The 22921-nt window shown below is 40.5% G+C and overlaps 3 protein-coding genes across 4 annotated transcripts; 1 reads left to right on the top strand and 2 right to left on the bottom strand.

Moving 5' to 3' along the window:
• Positions 1-7734: 7734 nt before the first annotated feature.
• Positions 7735-10299, bottom strand: Paics (PAICS bifunctional enzyme). The gene is made up of 5 exons (XM_018107913.3): positions 10100-10299; positions 9836-10039; positions 9610-9754; positions 8786-8898; positions 7735-8711 (listed from the first exon to the last, which is right to left on the bottom strand). The coding sequence occupies exons 1-5, from the start codon at positions 10119-10121 to the stop codon at positions 7909-7911; spliced, it is 1287 nt and encodes a 428-aa protein (XP_017963402.1). The 5' UTR covers positions 10122-10299; the 3' UTR covers positions 7735-7908.
• Positions 10300-14049: 3750 nt separating this feature from the next.
• On the top strand, positions 14050-21118 carry Agpat1 (1-Acylglycerol-3-phosphate O-acyltransferase 1). The gene is made up of 3 exons (XM_030388103.2): positions 14050-14296; positions 19138-19271; positions 19340-21118. Exons 1-3 carry the CDS (start codon positions 14115-14117, stop codon positions 19993-19995), a joined length of 972 nt encoding a protein of 323 aa, XP_030243963.1. The 5' UTR covers positions 14050-14114; the 3' UTR covers positions 19996-21118.
• LOC108656037 (uncharacterized) lies at positions 17397-18999 on the bottom strand. 2 transcript variants are annotated; one of them, XM_089263738.1, is made up of 3 exons: positions 18864-18999; positions 18218-18791; positions 17397-17662 (listed from the first exon to the last, which is right to left on the bottom strand). In XM_089263738.1, exon 2 carries the CDS (start codon positions 18788-18790, stop codon positions 18260-18262), a length of 531 nt encoding a protein of 176 aa, XP_089119864.1. In that variant the 5' UTR covers position 18791; positions 18864-18999; the 3' UTR covers positions 17397-17662; positions 18218-18259. The 2 variants fall into 2 exon arrangements, with proteins under 2 accessions (XP_089119864.1, XP_089119865.1); XM_089263739.1 differs by having other exon boundaries at positions 18218-18979.
• Positions 21119-22921: the final 1803 nt, after the last annotated feature.

The following is a 22921-nucleotide window of genomic DNA, read 5'->3' on the forward strand; positions in this document are numbered from 1 at the left end:
AGTATGGCGGCCTGTGTGACCGACGCGTCGCCGCAGCGACAGAGAACGCAGTGTAGTTTTTGCGCAGCGCACACAGCAACAGCAGAAACAGTGAAAAGAGAGACCGAGAGAGTGAAATAGATAAAGAACGGCGAGAAATGAGCTACCCAGTAGTGAATTGGCTGCGTCAGCAGGAATCATTGATGTTTAGTGGGTTTCTTGGAAAAATTTGCTAAGCCGATTATCTTCTTTTTTTTTTTTTTACAACAAACTGAATGAGAAGATAAAGAGCAGCTAACAGGTAGTATACATATACATACATATGTATTTTTTGTTAAGTTTCATTGCATTCCATTAAAGCTCTTACGATTATTTTGTTAAAGAACACTTCACATAATCAGTATTACTGCAGTAATTCAATTCAATGGAATATTTTCTAAGCAGATTAATACATATGTACATATACATATATATAATATAATATGTACTAAAGTGTATTAGGTATAATAATATTATTAATTCACGACATGCATTTCTACTGTGTATTCTCAGTATTTGGCTCATGGCTTTTGAAAATCGAATTTAAAGCAGAGTTGCATAAATTTAATTCCTATGGAAAACAACAGCCACATTCACTACCAGCTGAGCACAAGGCGGTGCAGAATGCGCCAGTGGGTGGGTGGCTCTCAGGCACTCGGCACAAAAAAATAATACAAGAAGAAGAAAAAAACATTTTTGCTACAATTTGACACACAAAGCAGCTGTCTGCACACATACAGGCATAAACACACATACACATGAATATACTCGGAGAACGCTTATATATCACACGCTGTGTTGCCATAGATACACTGGTATGCACATACATACATACACTAAGTATGTGAGTATGTACGTAACCCATGGATACATAAGTATCTACAAGAACGGACCAAGGGGCGCGACAGCGGCAACGGCAGCGGCAGCGGCAGTGACAGCAGCAGCAGCGGCAGAGGCGGCTGTTATCTACTGCGCATTGTCTTGGTGTTGTTTGCGTTGCTGTTGCTGTTTGCTGTTTGAATGTGTGTGTCTATGCATGTGTACAAGAAGATGAAACAGAAATGTAAGAGGAAGAGACATAATGCTAGCAGCGGCAGCGGCAGTGGCAGAAGCAACGACAGCGACAGCAGCAGAAGCAGCAGCAGCAGAAAACCTAGTTATTCGGCGCAGACGCTTATAGTCAGGGTAGCGGGCGGACAGGCAGTTGGTCGTTCACGCGGTGTGTCGGTCTGTCGGTGTGTCAGTCGAAGAGCCGAGCCAAGCACACAAATCAACATGACACGACCAACGGCAATAACAACAACAACAGCAGCAGCAGCAGCAGCAACTGAAAAACCGGCACATTCAACTTCAACGCACACAGACACAGACAGTGGCGGACGAACAGACAAATAGACAGCTCTCAGGCAAAAGCGAGACGGAGAGACTAAGCGACAGACGAACAGCCAGACCGACTGACTCATGAGTGCGCCACAGTTTGCCAACAGAGATGTGCACGAGAGCGAGACAAAGCACACGCTGATGAACGCAAAAAGGAGAGCGAGAGCGAGCACAAAGTAAGAGGGTTGGGGGCATGCGAACGAACGCGTCACAGTCGGTCGAAATAAATAAAGCAAAAGGCTGCCAGGCAAGCAACAACAACGCAACAGCAACAACAACAAGAACAATAACAGCAACGCAAATAAAACGAGTAACGCAAAAATAAAAATAACAAAAATATGTAATAATAAAAAGTAAAATAAAATGAAAGCACACGAAACAAACGGGCGGAGAAGTAGAATGGCTCGCGAATTTTGATGCAGAGACAAGCAGACACACACATACATACATACATGCATACACACCAAGAAGTGAGATTGTTTGCATGTGTGAATAAGTTAGAATGTTGGCGTGCGTGCATTTGTGTAAGAAAAAAAAAGTTGCCTAACTGCAAATGGTTTCGTACGGGGCCGCAGCGGGGGCGTTAGCATGTTTTTTCATATTTCTTCTCAGGGGGTCGACTGCAGCAGCAGTAGCTTAAGACGTTGCTTACAGCTGAGGCTGTGCCCGCTCGATCTCTGCATGCCATGCAAATCGATAGCAGTTGGTGGGAGGGAGGTGTGAATGCCATTTTCGACCTAGCCAAGGCAAATGTTATATGGATTGGGTACACACATGCATACATGTGTACATATGTATGTATGTATGTATGCGTGTTTATACGCATGCATGCAGATGCGTGTGCATACATACACCCACATACATACATACATATGTACATATACATACATATGAGTGCAAATGCAGCTCTACTTAGAAATACATACATACATATGCAGTTTTTTAGACGCACTTAAATCGGCCATCATTTTTTTTAGTCTACCTATCACATTCTCACTGTGGTTTGAGCTATTAAATATTTACTGAAGCTATTCAGTATTTCAAATGACTTAAATAAATATAGGAAATAATATCGATTTATCGTTTATGGACTTGACTTATTAACAGTTCGATGACTCAATCGACAAATAAAATTACATACATACATATATAGAAACATATGTACATTGTATGTATGTAGATATGTAAATGTACATCTGTATATAGATATCATAGATATTGTGCATGTAAAATATAAGACAGTTTAATATACAATTGCATACATACACATTTTTATTTACATATACGTGTATGTACATATGTAAGTGCATATGTATGTAGTATTTACATATGTATGTATGCACATATGTACATACATACAAATCAATACAAATGTATGTATGCATGTATGTATGTTGAGTTTGTCAAGAAACTTTACATCCTGAGAAATATTCCATTGTTTGACTTTAGAATTGTCAAATAGCGTTTTATTACAATTCATGATATTTTGTTAATGCTGAGTTTGGAACTAAATTCAATATTGAAGGCAATACTAAAAAGTGATATGTATGTACATATGTAAATACATATGTATATGCATATGTATGTTTGTTATATAATGTACATAAATAGAAAAACAATTGTAGAGAAAATAAAGTTATTTATGGATGTTAAAGACATTCGTATAGCTATTGTTGGTACTCAGTTATACTATTACATATGTACATATGTACACGCTTATGTATGTACCTATGTATGTATGCATGTATGTCTGTATATCCATCATTGTTTGCTTGTAATTTATTGACTATCTAATTAATGTTGATAACTTTGAATGGAGAATCAAATCAAAAGTTGTGGAAATATTTGCGAAAGCCCAAAGTGCTAGATTGCAATATGATGATAGGGCATCGTTATCTATCCAACACATACATATGTACATATGTATATATATGTATATGTAAGTGCATGTATATATGTATATACATATGTACATATGTATGTATAATTGATAGTCTGTGGGAAACCTTTCAACATGCTCTCTACTATTGTAATTAAGCCAAGAGCTATTTGTGGACCTTTACCACACATACAAGCATACATACATACATATACCATGACGTGACCTCGGTAATTGCTCGACATTGACCGATATCGATCACATACACACACAGACACAATTCTCATACATGAATTTGAGCAGCTGTTTAGTTAACCGCTACATATCCACACATGCATACATACATACATACATATGTATAGACTCTTTTATCCGTTTCGTTGTCTATTTTAAAACCATCTTCTTCTTCTTCCTCTTCTGTTCCCGCTTCATTTCGTGGTTTGTTGCTAATTTTTGTTTTGGTAATTTGTTTTTATTGTTGAAGTTTTTTATTATCGTCAGATCGCGCACACTTGGTGCTTATCATTAAAATGTTCGCGCCCGCCTGATATACCCCACACACACACTCACACACACACATACAAACATAGCACACAGCACACACCACACACCCCGCCAGCAACTGTGATTCCACTGGCTGTTGTCCATTAATATGCGACCGATCGTCGTCAGCAGCCGAAGCAATTCACAGTTAAGCCAGTTTACATACATATGTATATACATACATAAATATGTATACACATGAACGAAATACATACATACCTACGTCGCACACATACAAATGTAAACTCATACTCGCACTTAGTACTGCATTCATGTGCATGTGCTCGCGTGTGCGTGTGTGTAGAAGGAAAGAAGAAAACAAAACCTAACCTGAATTTATGGCTGCGACTGGTGGGTGACATTGTGAAATGGCGAGTAGGGGGCAAGATAACGCTAAGGCGCGAAGCCGAATAAGCGCAAAAGTAGCGCAACTTGCGGTTACAACAACAGCAACACACACACACACACACACTACTACAAAAGCAGCATCAGCAAAGAGAATGAGAACGACAGCAACAATAATAACAACAACTAGGCTTGCCCGCTATAAGCGCGCGTAATCGACGTCGCGTCGGCAGCGACAGCGGCTTCATCATCGATGCCCCCATGCCTGCCTTTTTGCCTACCTGTGTGTGTGTGTGTGTGTGTGTGTGTGTATGTGTGTGTGTGTGTGTTTGTTTGTCAGCCGCTCTGTCCGCTCTCAGTGCCAACAACAAAGTGAATTGTTTTGCCCCCTTCGCAAGCGCTTGCTGCTTGGTGCTTGGCCGGCGCGATCGTGTTTTGGGGCCCCAACCGCGACTTGTCTTGTATTACGTGTTGGCTTTTTGCATGTTGTTGTCTTGGCTTTATTTGTGCATGGCTCGTTCGCTGCTTAAGCCAACTCAATCAAGTCACACAGTCGCCAACTTTCCCCTTGCTCCTCTCCCACCCTTCTTCCCCACAGCCAAGCCCAGCCGCTACCTAACCTAGCTTGCGGCCACTGGCACCCAGCAACAGGCCCAGCCAGTTGATGATCGCTGAAAAACCGGTTTCCTCTTACTGCCTTGCATATTTTTAGCAACAAGTTGAAGTACCGGACTGTAAAGAGAGACAGAAGAAGGCGCGCAGTAAAAGAGACAACTCACACACACATGCATACACAAACGCTGGTGCTCGCACACTCACGCACACAATGATAATGAAAACGTGTGCAAAGATCGGACAAAGAGGCGGCAGCGGCTTTTTCTTGTAACAAAATTGTTTTATGCCTTAGCAAACGATCCGCGCCAAAAGCACCGCACCGTTCCACACCCCACTCCATCTCGTCGCGGCGACTCGTCGTCGGTCGCGACAGACGGAAACGACAGCGACCGCAAACATAGCCTCGTCATCGTCGCTGTCGCTGCAGACGTTGACGTTGACGCTGACGTTGGCGTCAACGCCGCAAAACAATTGCCGGGCATTGTTGTCGTTGGGCGACCCCCACGGCCTCTCAGGCCCAGCCGCAGCCGCAGCCGCAGCCACAGAAGCAGTCGCAGCAGAGACGCAAAGACGCGAAGCAACGTAAAGCAGAAAGCAAGGCAAAGCAAAGCAAGGCAAAAGCCAAGCAAAGACGACGACAACATTATTGTTTCCTCTACACTTCTCAGCATTAAGTGCATGCTGATTTTGTTAGACAGTTCATCGAGCCGATGTGTTCCAAGTGTATGCACACATATGTATATTATTATTTATATGTGTACACACAATATACCACATAAATACCAATTTATATTTATTTTCTATAAATAAATGCTTTATTGAAATTCAAAGTTTGCATTATTTAATGTGACTTTTAATGAAACTTATAAATAAATATAACAAAATATGAATACCCTGCTGAAGCGCGTGCTGTATCTCACGTTCTATTAGCAAATGTATTTGCCTATATACATACATACAGATATATGGTTGTATATCTAAAGCACGTTGCTTCTATTAACACTATGTTAAATAATGAACGTGAATGAATTAATTAATGTGTATTATTTATATAAATTTACAGAAAATTTGCATATGAATCCAATTAGAAGTCAATATACATATATATATATATATATAGATATATATATATAGTCAGTTGACTAACTACATAAATGCAAATACATATTATATATGTATTGATTTAATTCTACTTAAACTTAATAAACCATATATTAGTTATATATAGAAAGTGATTTCTATAGAAAATGGGATTATTTATAGATATATTTCCAATTATTATCTATTTATATATATGTATATTCACAATCAACATATATATATATATATATATATAATGTAGGGTATACACGAGTCGCCTATGTACATTATTTTTTTATCTATTCATTTCTTGTTTTCTTAAATTTTCGTTACATTTGCCTTGCCATTCATATTTTGTTTATTGTTGTTACCGTCCGATTGCCCAACCCAGCCCGCCGCCCACAATACAGACCCCCAACTGACCCCCCTGTCCCCCGCCCCTGCCACTGCCCGTGCCCGTGCCACAGCACTGTGGCAGCCGTTGCTAGCAGCGCGCGACCGCATAAGTTGCGACATGAAGCAAACACAATGGCACTTTGACCCTGACTTTTAATATGTGCTGTGCACTCCCTCTCTCTCTCTCTCTCGCTCTCTCTCTCCTTCTTTGTGTCTCCCTCTCTGAGTCTCTCCCCTTTGGGCAGACCACGTGCTAAGTTATTGTTATTGTTATGAATGTGTTTGCTGGTAAAGTATAATTAATTGAGCTGAGGTTGTGCGACGCGCACTTCAACACATTTTACATAGCCCCGCCCCTCCCGCACCGATGCGTCGCCCTCTGCCGCCCCTCGCCCAGTCGCCTTGGTAATTGCACTGGCGATGGCAACTCTTCCATTTGGCACAGTCTTCTCCGATTTCATCTGTCATTTTCCAGCTCTTATCAGTGCTTAGTCTGCATGGGCGTGGCAAGTGGGCTGAGATAGATAGAGAGAGAGAGAGGGTGGGTCGGTAACTGGAGTAGCTCAACTGTCGCCTTCAAAGAATGCTAAATCTACGCAGCTCAGTTTCCAAGGCTTTACGAAGGCTATAGCAAGAACGAGGGAGAGAGACAGAGAGTGAGTGAGTGATGGAAAGAGCGGATGGGTGCTGCTAATGGCGCATATGCTGCAACAGATAAGAGAAAATGTTTGGCTTTAGTGGGATTATGAAATTTGAAAATCTTGCATGAAATGTTTGCTAAAGAATTAGCGTAAAAAGCACTTTAATTGCTTTATCTAATAATGGTTGCGGCTGACTCAAAGTATATAAAAAATCCACAAAGTATACATACATACATATTTATACATACATATATGTACATATGTATCCATATGTGCAGGAAAAATTTATTTTATGGCGATTTTCAGCCATTATTGATTGAGCGTGCAATTTAAAGCTTTATTATTGGTTTTAGGCCTGTAAAATAAATTTTATATTGCACGCACAAGAAAGAAATACAAGTTAAATAATTTAAATTCTAATTCAGCCAGCTGGTCCAATCAGAAACAACCACAAGGAATCCCTTTAAATATTCTAATGCGCAGCTAAAAAGTAGGCTACAAAAACAAATGAGTTAGCCAAGACGCCAATCCGTCGCCTTCCTATGCACACCCCAAAAATGTGTCTCGACTATACACAGGCTTCAAGTATACGTATACATATAAACAGTCAAGATACAAACCCGTCGTTAAATCACACTGTGTCACGACTATTTGGATTTTTAAAATTTTGATTTTTGTTTTATTTGCATTTGTGCAAACTTAGCTTAGTAGTTAGCAACAAAGAACAGAGCTGAAAATAATTGAATAATAAATATATGCTATACTTTATATACGTATATTACATATATATTATACGACTATACACTCTGTTACCAGCTAAGACACAAACCCAAAATGTCTTTTTGGAAATTTTGAAATTTTGATTTATTATTTGTATTATTTGCATTTTTGCAAACTATGCTAAAACATAACATAAGAGAGAGAGAAGAAAATAGTTGAAACAACAAAAATATATTCATAATTATATATATAAAAAAAAAATTGGCACTGTTATGAAGAGCCCGTTCCGCATCAAACATTGCGTACGCCGCGCAGCTCCTTGTCGGCCTTCTTTAGGGTCACGAAATTGTTAAGCTGCTTCACGCGCAGCTTGGACCAGATCATGAAGTTGCTGAGGCCCAGAATGGTGGCCGCGTGCAGCGCCGCTGCCTCCGGATAGAGCACAGTGGCACAGCCCAGACCCGACGGCAGATTCAAGCTCGACCAGGCGTCCACCTGCATATTGTCCGACTTGACGGGCGGACAGTTGATCACCGGATAGTTGGTGCTGCCGGAGAGGACGGGGCCCAGGCCATTGGAACGACCGGCGACGGCCACAAAGATCAGATTCGTCATCACCGATTCGTACTCGCGGACAATGCGCAGAGTTTCCTCCGGGGCCTTGTGGGCCGAGCTGACGCGCAGCTCCACATTGAGGCCGAGCGAGCGGCAGCTGGTGGCAATCTTCTCGCTGTGCGATGTATCCGAAGCGCTGCCCATCAGGATGACAACCAAGTGATCCTTGCGGGGCACAATATCGGCCAATTGCTCCGACACCCAGATGAAGTTGCGCTTGACCGTGTCCAGATCGGTGCTGGTGACCGATGTCAGGTTGCGATAGACCTGCTTGTCAACCATCAGACGCTTGTCGCCCGCTGGCCAAAGGCGCCACGAATCGGAGTCTATGATATCGGCCAGCACAATGTTGCCATCGTCATCCACGCCGAACTCCACCTTCATGTCGATGAGCGCACAGTTCTTCGTCTGCCAGGCACGCTCCAGGATCTCGAAGACGAGCAGCGTGGTGCGTCGCATAATGTCCACCTCATCCTGACCTGCAATTCAAGCATATTCCAGTTAGTTCCACTTCACTCGAATCTGTTGCAGCTGTCTTCTCTTTGCCACTTACCAATCGTTAGACCGTTAAGCTCGAATTTGGCCGAAATGATTTGCTCATCGCTCCACTGGGGATCGTGATTGGCGTCGTCCTTGAAGAAAGTCTCCTGCTTAGGGGGCGAGAATCTGTGTGGAACAATGGAAGGATTGATTAAACAGATGCATTTATCGATATGCATGGGAGTTACTTTTCATATAGCTATCGATGAGTAGTTGATTTACCGATCAATGTAAGCCTACATAACTGTAGATAAACTGTTATCGGTATACGCGTACCTGAGTTATCGATAATGCAAGCCTATAAAACTATAGTTAAACTGATATCGATATACACCGCCATTATATTGCTATAAATCTTACTATAAATCTATATAAATCGAATGCTTCGATATTATGTTATCGAGCAGATATCAAAGATCGAATTCATGCTTACCATACTTATATACGGGTATACGAGTGTAGAATATCTAATAGAAATTAATTTGAAGAGGTCACAGTTTTAGGTGATGAATGGGAAAATAATTTTCTGAAAAGTTTCCGCTTATTTACGTCGATTGTCAAAGTTGTCTTATTTTAAGCATGTTTTTCGTCTGTTGTTTGTTGTTGTTGTTGTGTTGCTTATCAGTGCAGCGGGGTCAACGGAACGACCTCGATGCAGTGCATCAATTGTATTTCAATCTATGATTACCAGTAATAAATGAGAGTAAGGGGAGCGGGAGGGGGAGGGGGGAACGGGATGGCTGCTTGCTGACCGCACTGACGTTCGTTGCAATTGATAAGACGCGCAGCAGTCGCATGTAAATTGCAAGGTAGATAACCTAGCCGAATGTTACTGACCTGTAGCCCTCGGGCACGCCCACATTGCGCTTGAGAAAGGAGCCGGTTGCCAGGCGGCGCGTAACCCACTCGATTGGAATCATTTCGCATCTGCGGGCAATGAACGCCTTCTCGCCGCACTGCTTAACATATGCAGTGCGAACGCCTACGGCGAATTCGAAATAGAGCGAAAGTGAGACAGTGAGACAAGAGGGAGGGAGAGACACAGAGAGGGAGCAAAACTTACCGGCCTCGTTGAGCAGGCGAAATACCTGGCCATTGGTAGTGTTGGAGATCTGTGCCTTGCCAGCCAAATCGTGGGCCTTGACGCCATCGCCGGCGGTGATGCGATCCTTGCTGAGCAGCAGACAGAGGCCAGGATGCTCGGGCAGATTGTAGACCTGCTTCGTTTTGCCCTCGATGATCACCTTGCCCAGCTTGTAGCCGTCAACTGTAGACGAGGCTTTAGTTGACAGCGGTTAGGGTGGGGGAGGGGGAGTCGTGCACTTACTCGATGTCGTTGTGGTTGACATTGTCCGTGTGTTCTTGTTGCGGCTGCGTCTTTAAATTGTGCCTCAATTTGTTTTCAATTTCAATTGGCACACGTGTTGCGCGTTCCACTTTGCGTTCACTATTCGTCCCACTGCTGCTTACAGTGCGTATCGAAGTCAAGCTCCAAGCCAACTGTGCTCTAATAGCCGCACCGCCGGCGTCTTTATGTGCTTTATGTGCCTGCCTTCGCATCGTACATCTCGAATACACACACACAATTACGCACGCACACATGGCAACAGTCTATAAAGCAATAGGCATTTTGATCAAAAGGTTCAAAGGGAGTGTGGTTACGGAGAGTCTGACGTCAGAATATTGGCATATTGACTTGACAACATATCTTTAACACTTGAGCATTGTTCGCTTTAAACTGCTTGATCACATTCACAGTTCTGTAGGAATATATGAATGATTCAAAATAAATTGTTTGTTTGATGAGAGTTTTCATAGTCAATTGTCAGCATTTGTGACGTCATAATTTCAGTAGCTTAGTCGTGTACCTAACCTATTTCTCCTCAATCGCGAGTTTAGCATTGACGATCACATACAGTTACTCAAAGTGCGATAGCGCGCGCGCGCGAGAGAGAGAGAGAGAGACAGAGTTCACCAAAAGTCTCGCATGGCAGCGCTCTCTGTGACAACTCAAGTTCTGTTTATTTTTCTGTTAACTTATGAGCGAGCGAATCTGCTGTAATTTGGATTTCAAAGCAGTATGGTGATTGCATATGAAAACACATTTAAAACATTAAGAAATTGCTCCTTGATGAAACCGTTCGCTCAGCATGGATTTGATTATTGACCAATGTCCGTCATTTCGATTTGATGCCGTCCCAGAGTTCAACTCGGATTATCAGCGCGTCATCATTTTCATTTTGCATGGCAGCCATGTAAACAAAAATATTTTTGTTATTTTTTCAATTACCCGACGACAACACGTTTTGCACATGCCAAGCTTTTTGTCACCTAGATAGAGACTGGAGTATGTATCCCCCCATACTACATAATCAGGGTTCCTCTTGCCAAGTTTAGGCAGACGAAAAGACAGCTAAATTATTGCACATGATGGGGTATGTTCTGTTAAGTACACACCCATGAATGAAATGGGAGCCTTATAAATTCAATGCACTTACTGCTCAGGATATGTCTGAGGCATTTATTCACATTAGAAGTACTAATCTTTGGTTTAAAATACGCTCTAAACTCATTAGCAAAGACACGAACCAATGTACACAAGTATCAGAGATGATTAGGATAAATCGATATGTATATATATCGCTATTCGTCAAGTCGTAGTTAGGCACATAACATTTCGTTGGGTGAGCAAATGTTAACAGCGACTGTCGTTAAACCAGTAACATTCTTCAAGCTGAAAAATTAGACAGAACACTTTGAGTATAGCATTGTGTATTATGTTAAATAGCATACTCTGCTAAGTGTCAATTTAATTACAATTTGTTGTTGTTTTTTTTCGCCGCCGCAGAGTAAGCACGTCGGTAACGGAAATTCTCGTCAAAGTTTTTCGCGCTCTACGTTTTAACGGCGCCCGGTCGTCGTCGCCGTCGCTGCCAACGTTGTCAAGCGCAGCGGCGTCGCATCAAGAAAAAACGTAATTCCTTTCAGTAAAATACACACAACATATGCGTACTCCGAAGGTATTATAAAAAAAAAATGTACACATAATAAGAAAAGGAAAATGCTGCATGCTTGTCTGTTGTGGTGCTTGGTAGTTGAACTCAATTTGATGTGTTGTTGTCAAGCTTGGCTCGCTCGCATTGTTGTTGTCTCTCGTCCATCAATTGTGTTTTATTAAAATTACTTTACTTAATTCCGCCTGAGACTCTCAATTATGTTATGCTATGCATTTTTATTTTTTCTCTTTCCCCTATTTACATATTTCTCATATGTTGTGTTTGTTATCCTTAGCATATCGCTCGCTCTCGCTCTCTATTCCCTGTGTGTGTCAATGCCTTTTATTGGCGACGCTGCTACGCTCTCATTCTCTCTACAACCCTCACTTTGTTATTGTTGCTGCATTTCGCTCACACAGCGCTTGGCGGAACGATGCCAAAAATTTTCGTACATCTGCACTCGCACACAAAGCCGTGGATCACACATGCATATGTACACATGTGAGGCGTAAACAAATATGTATGTATGTACGTATGTATGTTTGAATTTCGAGATTCGACATGCGTGCGTGGTAGTGTGCGTATGCGTATGCGTATATGTGCGTGTGTGTGGAATAGTATGTTGTGTGGGTCAATGTCCTGCCGGCTTGCACAAAAACAAATAAATTTGTTGTAAGGTCATAGATTAGCTCAACCGAAATTTGGCCAAATTCATAGGAAATACTTACATATGTATGTGCATACCCTGTACGTTTGTCAAGCGGATAGCTGTGCCATAACGATTTTATCTTGCATGGCATTTTAATTTATACTATAGGAATACGAACTCTAATATATGCCTACATATATTGGGTGGTATGTTGGTGCGCGTGTATACTCCACAAAGATAAATTCTAAGGTAAATATCAAAAGTCTGACTAGGATATGTACACGTCGAGAACTTTCGAGTTGTTCATTCCGTAGTTTTCTGTTCTGTAAATTTCTTATTGCATATTTGCGGGCGACCTACACTCATTTACAAATTTGTCTATGTGTTTGTATTTCGATATCTTAGAGCAGTTTCCCACTATGCTTACTCTATGTCATATTTTATTGAGGGACCCCAAAATAAGGCATTACGCAAAATAAGGTAATATAGAACTGGATTTGTATCGCGATTCGAACTCATTAGCAGGAAATACTCAATATACAAGCAGTCATATCTCATATTAATATGATTTAATTTGTTGGCGCAATTACTCTAATGGACTTTTGATCACTGCTCCAACCATAATCATTTCATCTACATTTCATTATCTCAGGAAGAGTGACTGAATAGCCCGCCAGAAAAAATCAAATGAAATGATTTCCACAAATTTTGCTATTTTGTTTTGCTTAGCAATTAAAATTGATTTTTTTTCTGACATTATTCCCGGCTCGTGAAACACACCGTTGCTTGCATGCGTGTGTGTGTGACTGAAGGTATGCATGTGTGAGTGAGCGCGTGCACCGCTGTTGTTGTTGTTGTTCTTTCTGCTGCACTCTCCAAATAATCATGGTAATGCAGCAAAAGAATGGGCCGCGAAACGCACGCAATCTTTCTCTTTCCCTTTCCAGCTTCGCACAACCAAACATGAATGTATGTATGCACATACATATGGGCATAACTAGCTCTCGTTCCCACTCGTGTAGCCATTTACACTGGTGTCCGCTTAAATAGCATACAAATCAGAATGTAACATGGTTGACAACACCAATTAGGCTAGAGATGAACGCGTGTCGTGCGTGAGAGAGAATACATGACTTGACAAAGGAAATTAATTAGGAAGGTAGTTAACTCGAATCGATAGTAGCCTATTTATGTAAATGGTTAAATGATTATGATAATAACAAAAAAATTATCGTTTAAATTTAAATATATTTGTATATACGTATAAAATAATTTGCAATTCTGCTTTTGCTTTGCATTTTGGTTTTGTTGTATTTTGTTTTAGTTTCTTTGCAATGTCTTTCATATTAGTGCGACACGCTCTCGTCTCTAATTGAAATGCTATGCAGCTGGTCATATAATTGCGGTCTACTTTTGCTTCGTTTCAGCTGAGAATAGTGTTACCCATAAAAGAGAGAAGACTGCACCACCGTGCTGCCTTAAGTGTCGCGCAATAACGGCAACAGACGGAAGAAAGAAACAACAGAAGTGAGCTAGAGCAAATAAATCAAGTGAAAGTACAAGGGATTGAGAGAATATTGCAGACTGGCTACACACACACACACACACACGCACACAAGCATACACACACATCCGCACTCCCGCACACTCACACACACACTCACACACTCACCTATACAGACTGAGTCAGGCTCACAATGAGCTCGTATCTGGAGCTGTTCGGACTGTTCGTGCTGCTGATGTTGCCCTTTCTGTACGAGACGAATCACATATTTCGCTATTATTTCAAGTTCATGTTGTACTATGGAATCGTCTCCCTCAATGCGATCATATTGATACCCGCATTTCTCACACGGCCATGTGATGTACGCAATTTACTGTGAGTATAGTGCATAAATAAATAAATATATGTATATGTATGTATATATAAAATTGATATACAAATATTAGAAATGAATAAGAACTGAGCGGAACAATAGATGTTTGCTGGGAACCTATCGATTTGTTTCAAATAAAGTGCAAAACTGATTAGTTTATTCCACGGTCCGCTTTATCTTTAACCATAAAGACTTGACACTCTGTACCCGCTATAAAAATATGAAATCGATAAATATAGCCGCTATGTGTATGCTGATTGCCGCACTTGTAGCCAAATCAAACCACCTAGAAACCACAACATTGTCAACAAAAACAACAATTTGTGGTTATAGACTCACACTATCGTATCATTATTTAATTGCAACCACTTCGCTCGATTGTCAACTTACTTTGATTGCTTATCTATGTATATAAGTGTATATAGATATAGATATCTGTGTATGTATATGTATATTTACGTAATCCGGAAATTTGAGCTTGAAAAATCTCGGCCAGTTGGATTTATCAATCGTTGTATTACGTTACGATGTTGACCTTAAGGCAGCGTCTTGGAATGGGTCTCATTAGTAGGGGATTAGTAGTGGATCGATTGCCCCATAATTCCTAGGGTTACCCAGGGTATGTGCTTATCATGATTTATTTCACATCCATTAAGTGAAATATATATGCATATATTATTGCCTGATAAAATAATTGTAAGAGAGATATCATCAAGAACTATTTTCGAGCTTTTGTTCTGAATCAATTATTTTCCTACAAAGTTCAGACTTTACTATGTTAAGGAATCAGTTTGTTTATTTTGTTGAATAATTACTTTAGTGGCTTTCAAATATAGTTGAGAAATTGTTAGAAACAATAAATTATTCCATATAAATATTATTATTTTTGATAAGACTTTAATCTGGGTTTCCTTTCAATGAGAAACTTTGCAAGCCTATTAAAGACGAAGAGTTGGTAGTGATATTAGGTAGATATATTCTGATTCGGATTGGACACTCCCACAAAAGGTCGTACATATGTAGATATATGTTTGCAATGAAGGAGGTCAAATTTATAATTTCTTACTAGGTACTAAAGCTTTTCTCAATCAACCCTAAAGGGGAGTAGTATATGCTCTATAATTTTAGGTCCTGTGCGAACCCGTACATAATGGGCGTATTTGAAAAACCGGAGTGCCTTGTCTAGGGTTGAACACTCGAGGTATAACTTATTCAAAAGCTTACAAATTTGGAATTGGTTCTTAGGAATCAAAATGAACTTTGGCTCGATGTGACCAGCTTTTGCCCGGAGAGAGAAGATAGAGATTGTACAGAACCAATATACCTCTTTCAGTTGATGAGCGAGTATAAATATGTAAATGCAAAAATTCAACAAACACGTTATCGAGCTGTTTTTACGGTCCCAAAATCGATAAAGAATAAAAGGTGAAAAGGAAAACAAACATCATATGATATATGGTAATATATGTATATGTTCTATACATATATGTACATATGTACATATATTATATATATGAAGAGTTTATGAAATGTGAATGCGCAATCAACTGAGTTTAGTTCAGAGTCTAGGCGAGCTTTCACTTTTTGGGGGTGAGGTCGATATTAACTGAAGCACTCTCTGCTTTGTTCACACTCCCGTCTTATTGTAGTTCTGATTTATTTGTTTATGTGAATGGCCTTTTGACGACTTCTGTAGTTGGGCGCTTGATGAGCCATCAATATTTACGAAGTATTTTCGGAACAGCTGCAATAATTGGCTCCCAGTGGAGCTGGCATTCGCCTCAGCTAACATCTATTGGTTGACCATAAGACTTACAACTATATAAGTATATGTGTGTGTGTGTGCATTAGAAGGACGTTGACTGGTATGCAGGTGGTGCGCGAATGACACGTGCCAACACATTGGCCCAGGTGGGCTCTGGCAGGTTCTCACGCTAAAGCCAACGGGCGATTTGGCGAGGTCGCCCGATTAGCTGTTCAATGTCTCGCCTTGTCGACTCTCGCTTTCTTACCCCCTCAGTCTGAACTCCTGTCTATCTCGCTCTTACACTACAAATGCCGCATTTCTCTAGTTATATTTAATGAATATTTCTGAAAATTTAATCAAAATGCATCAGCTGCAAATTGAACGAAATGCCAAACCAAAATATTAACGATATATGTATTGGTCGCACCCTTTCAATATTAAAGACATGTAGAGTATATATCTTTTCATATTGGACCTAATTGTGCGTGTCCAGGTCCAATTTATGATTTTATTATCACGCAATGAGTGGACATTGTTTTTGCTTAGTTTTTTCTTGTTTTTGTTTTTTATGGGGTGTTTATAGTGTAGCTCAATTAAACCGATTTTAAGTGTTATATAACTTGTTTGTTCCGATCTGTGGCTCTCTGTAATATCATAAATGTCGTGGCAAGTTCTTTATCGATCGAAAAGTTCATGGGTCCACTCAAGAGGTTCTGTTTTGGATACAATTTGAGCACATATGATTATATAGTAGATATAGCTATGCCAAATAGAGCAATCAATAGAACGTTTATAAAAATTGTTCTGCTTTTGCCAAGAGCTTTTGCAAAGCAAGAGGGAAGTTAGTCTAAATGAAGAAAGAAAATAACTAAAGATAGTTGAAATGAAGAAAAGGGAAGGGGAAAATACAAGCGAAGGGTAGAAAAGTGAAAAAAAAAAAACGAGAATGATGTGAAAAGATAGATTGAGAATCAAGTAAAGGAAAAACAAAAAAAAAAAGTATAGAAAAAGAATTACGAGAAACAAAAAGTAGAGAATAAAAGAAAAAACAATAGCAGAGAACACAAGAATAGAAATTTTATTTTTCTAGTACGTATGATATTATCTGGTGCGAAGTATTCAAACGTCGACTATTTAACATATTTGAAGCTATATTTGATTTGTGACCCAAGTGGGCTTCAATTGTTGCGCAACTGCTAGCAAAATTATACATACATATATCCATAAATATATGCACAGACCCCTAGGCGTATACATATATGGATATAGATCCACCATAGATATGTACACCACATGTATGTTAATCGTAACCTTGTAGTGACTGCAATTTAAATTCAAATGAAAGACGTAAGAAATAAACATTGATAGATAGTCTTTAATTTTCAAAGTAGAATTTGCATATAAAAAATATGTCAAATATCAATTGAATCGAGGATTGGGGATCGGGATCATGGTTCAGATCACCCAATACACTGCAATAATTTAGACCGTTTAATCCGCTCGGTATGCGACCTTGGCAGCTGCACAGCTTTCGGTGATCTTCTCGATAGAGAATCGCCTTATGACTAGATGCCAAAAAATTGTGTATATTTTTGGTATCAATTTTTGTAGCGGGGAAAAAAACCTGTGGGGGGAGGGGGGAGGGGGTAAATTTAAACACATTATTGGCTTGCCTCTCTGTCTGTTTGTATTTCGCTGGTGATTGTGGCGACGTTTTCTCAGTCTGTAGTCAGAAATTAAAAATCAATTATCAATTAAAGCCGATTGAACACTCGCAGCTGGAAATTGGATCTCAATTTGGCAAATAGGGAAATAGTTGCGTCTGTAGGCTTTACAGATGTTGCTGTCTGTCTCTACTTTGACCAGGTGGCAACGCTGTCGACTAAGCATATGAACTATGCTGATCGAAGGGCCAAGCAGGCCATGAACGAAGCTTACAAACATTTTTGGTGTTGCTATATGTGCCAAATATAACGAGGTGGCAACGCTGCCAGTCAAGTTGACATTCAAGTACTTAAATCGTAGATAGATATCTTCTAAAGAAAATCTAATGCATCAGCTGCTGAAAGATATTAAACGTGTTGCCACATTTTCAGTTATGATCATGTGGCAACACTGTCACCAAAATCTATTCAAATAGCCTAGCATGAGAAAACAGGGACAAGGGTCGCACTTTACCTTTGTCATGTCTGATTCAATTCGTAAAATCCCGTTCACTTTAGATTTGCCGGGCATTGCCTGGAGCTGGAGCTGGAGCTGGAGCTGGAGCTGGACTCTGGTCTTTCGAGGCGGTGCGACATTGGCTCTGCCTGCAGCTGGCACATTCGCACTGGATGTCGTGAGCTGTGCCCGGTTCGGGAAGCAGCTCAAGCTGTTTCTGATCCTGGCGCTGCGTCCTGGCCGTTTCGAACGCGGACAGCAAGTAGCTCTTCTTTTGTGGGGCACGCGAGCGTGTGTAGAGTTTCCGGCGATCGAGCGTAGTCGTGCGCTTCTTGAGCCACCAGTTGTAGTCGGGCTCAATGAAACGCTGCGGTGACCTGAACGAGTCGTGGCGCCGGGACTCATCGCGCGCCGTCAGCCATTCCCGTCCGTACTCCCAGCCAAGTAAGAGAGACATTTGCGTACGCTCCGCTCTCTGTTCCGATGGCGGCACAAACGTTTGCGGTCGACGTCTTCCATCATGCGGAAAAATGCTACTTTTGTTCGAGTTCTTGATGATCCTTGACGCCTCCCACGCTGGAGTGGGCATTCTGTTGATAGTCGGGTTCCATCGTAAGGCCGACTGCAAGTCAACTGAATGCAGAACTCATCTGTTTACTTACTTGCCTCCAATGCGCCCACTCTATTTAGTGCATAATTTTGTTGAATCGAATTTTGAACTAGCTATGCCCAGACTGAGATTTCAAATGCCACTCGAGTGGAGCATTTTTTGTAGACCAAATCTGAAATCTTTGTTTGCTCTGCATATTAGATTTACAACAGTCAATATGGGATCGACCTCATATAGTACATCAATAATAATATTGACCTCTCTTTGCGATTCTCATGAATACAAAAAGCCTTTCGAACGGAAACTAACGAGTTTCTTGCTTTCAGTTGGGCCAGCACCTGGTGTCATCGTGTCACAGCTCTGATTGGACTGCGCTGGGAGCTGCGTGGCAAGGAGCATCTGGAGAAGGATCGGGCATGCATCATCGTGGCCAATCATCAGAGCTCGCTGGATGTGCTGGGTAATCTATATATACATATATATATTTGATCATGCTATTTGAGCTAATCGCCTATATGTCCATTGCAGGCATGTTTAATATCTGGCATGTGATGAACAAGTGCACGGTGGTGGCCAAGCGGGAGCTGTTCTATGCCTGGCCCTTCGGACTGGCTGCCTGGTTGGCCGGGCTCATATTCATCGATCGGGTGCGCGGCGAGAAGGCCCGCGACACGCTGAACGCCGTCAATCGTCGCATCAAGGAGCAACGCATTAAGCTATGGGTATTCCCGGAGGGCACGCGCCGCAACACGGGCGAGCTACATCCGTTCAAGAAGGGCGCCTTTCACATGGCCATCGACCAGCAGATACCCATACTGCCGGTCGTCTTCAGCTCCTACTGCACATTCCTCAATGACAAGAAGAAGATATTGAATGCCGGCCGGATAGTGATAACCACGTTGCCGCCGGTTAGCACCGAGGGCCTGACCAAGAACGACATCGATCAGCTAATGGAGCGTGTGCGTAGTCAAATGATCGAAACCTTCAAGCTCACCTCAGCGGAGGTGCTGCAGCGCTACAAGCCCCACAAGCCCATAACCCCAACGGTGGTCAATGGCGCCGAGGCTGTGGCAGCCGCTGTCGCCAGCAGCTCCGGCTACGCGCAGCTGCATGCGGCCAGTGCCTCCTACGAGACGTACAAGAGCAGCGCCAGCGGCAAGGCGCCCATGCTGAAGACCCTGTAGGTCTCTGCCTATATATATATGTATATATACATGACATATATACATGTATGTGTAGGTGGGTGCCTAGCAATACTTTACTTATGACATGCACGATCGAGACTTTCTTCTTAGGCAACACACATACCAAAAAAAGAAAAAAAGATATGAAGTAGGAAAAAAAAACCAAACAGAACACTATGCAACACGTTTTTTGTTTTGTTTTTGTCCATTGTGTTAGCTCTACTTAAATGAAATGTTCAATCTTTGATCTCTTGTATTTGAATTGAAAAAATTATATTTTCATTTTCATTTCCACATTCATTCCTAATGTCTGCAAGTATTTTTGTGTTTTACTTTCTCGCAAATGTTGCATAGTGTTTCTATGTATGCATATATGTGTTTACATATATATGTATATATATACAGCACATACCAGCTATTTAACAAAATCAATTTACATATAATCAATGTATTATTCTAACGACTTCTTTTCAACACAAATGCAAAAAAAAAAAAAAAAATATTTTTTTTACTTAGACATACCAAAAATACAAAGAAAATACCAAAAAAAGAAAAAAAAAGCCATGCAAAAAGTAATGTAACCAAAGCTAAATCTATGTTAACATAATCTAAATAGAATCTAGGCGGTCATAGGAGCAAGCAAGCAAAATGTTTTTCTATTGCAATTTTCATACGATTTTCCCCCTCCCAAGGATGAGAAAACTCTTCAAATTGCGCCCACGATCGTGTGTATATATAGACTATATCATATGTTGGCGGGGAGAGTCCATTGAAAGCATCGGCCTGTCGTGCTTACACTCGTATCTTAAATTATATAAATCAGTTTTTTTTTTGTTCTTTGCTTTTAACTAAAAACATTTTAAAGATAACAAACACCTATTTATATATTTTAATCAATTTTATTATATTGTATTGTACAACTAACTATATGTTAACTCAATATTGTAAATACCAGATAGAAAGAGAAGTGTATGAAATGAAAGACAGTGCGAGAACGAGCGACAGCGGAAGAGAGTGAGAAGGCAATTCAAACGGTTTAGTTTAAAGACAAATCAAAGAGCAAGAAAAAAAAAACATCTAATATGAATATTAAAATAAATTTTTTTTGCTAAAAAAAATACAATGTGAATTTTCTGGACGTGAAAATTGGAATGAAAATCGGCGATTATCAGATAGAGCGAGATAGAGATGGGCATGAGCATAGAAAGAGAAGGCAGACATATAGAGATGGGAGGATACACGAACAGAGACAGAGCACAAGTGAGGGGAGTTGCAGAGCAAAGAATACTCCATTTTATCCTTCCGAGAGAGGAATATACAGATGGAGGTCTAGAGACAGATACATACATATATACTGGTGACATGAACTAGTTCGCTTGAAGGCAAATTATATATATACAACTTGCATTGCTCTCTTCACAGTTTACATATTAATTTGTTAGTCGTTAGAGTTAATATAAGAGTAAGAATAACATAAATTAGTCAGGCTAAGCAACTGGCGTCATCGGTGTGTCTATTCAGAGTTATATTGACATGTTAGTCAAGTTTTGCTCCAAGAAGTATTCTACATGTGGCCGAATACATTTGTTTTTGCGTGCGCCTGAAAGTATGCAGCATTTTATTTTCTCAATGCATTGCAATGCAGCTGTAGCGTTATAGGCAATCCCCAAAAGTAGGCAATGCCTTTTAAATATCTTAATTGCATATGTATATTTAATATATGTATATACTTTGACAATTCTCATATACATAATATATACATATGTAGATATTGGATGGATGAATCAAATAATTAGCTACGGAACACTATTGAGCATTAAAATTGGAATCTCCAAATTTTAAGCTTAAATTGCTTAACACGACAATTTATATAGCAAATATTTATAATGATGTAGATATGATTCTTTTCTTTATATATTATGTTTAATAAGATATATGGGGTACTTAAAAAACCTCTCTGTGATCTTAGTATCAAAATTCTACCCATTTGCTCGCGCCGGCTAGCTTAGTTTAGTTACAATTAACAGACCATAAAAGTGTATTATTACACAATATGAATGTTGTTGCTTTATTCTTGAGTAAATTAAAAAAATAACAATTTTTTTTTTCATGAATTACATGAATATTCTATGGTTCGTATCTATCCATACAAATTTATGTTTAACAAATAATTTCACACATTAACTTTGAGTAGAGTAGTACAGTAGAGCGGTATCAACTACACAATACCCTGTACGAAGCAAATTATCTTTAAGTCAAATTATCTCGTGAAGTTGATTGATCGGAAATCAAGTTAAATTCAAATGGGTAAATGGGTTGCTTAAGCACTCAGCTTAAGCTTTGACAATTTCGAATTCAAGGCAGATTATAGCTAAGAGCAGCCAGAATAGTATCTAGGTCAATGTGAAATTTTAGGTAGAGGAAGGCAAACTAAAAATGCTTCGAAATTTCATCTTGAGCAGGCATTTGCACTCGAATAGGCAAGAGTAGAGCAGCCGACTCGCCTAATGACGGGAGCTCGAAGAACTTCGAAGCGAAGGAAACGAAATTGTGCTCAGCAAGAGTTAAAAATATTGATGGGCCATTGGGTGTTCGATAATAATGCGTTGATGTCATTAATAATAAAAATTATGGGGCGTTTACAAGAGGTTGTCATGACAGTCGCCTGACATTTATGCAATTTTATGTGCGCTGCCATACAAAGAGGCGGACAGTACGAAGATGACGACGACGCGTCGTCGGAGAGACGGGACGACTGTCGTCTAACCCACCCCACCTGGGCCGGGTCATGACAAGTCTATCAATTTTTCACACACTTATGACACGACGACGACGGCGACGGCGACGAGGAAAGGCTGCAAAAGGAGCAGCCTTTTTCTCTATTTTTGGGCCAGGATGGGCGATTAAAATGCAACGCATTTCGCTA

Source organism: Drosophila navojoa, chromosome X (genome assembly GCF_054131105.1).
Source record: "Drosophila navojoa isolate 15081-1374.11 chromosome X, UAZ_NAV_1.0, whole genome shotgun sequence".
NCBI classification, from domain to species: Eukaryota; Metazoa; Arthropoda; class Insecta; order Diptera; family Drosophilidae; genus Drosophila; species Drosophila navojoa.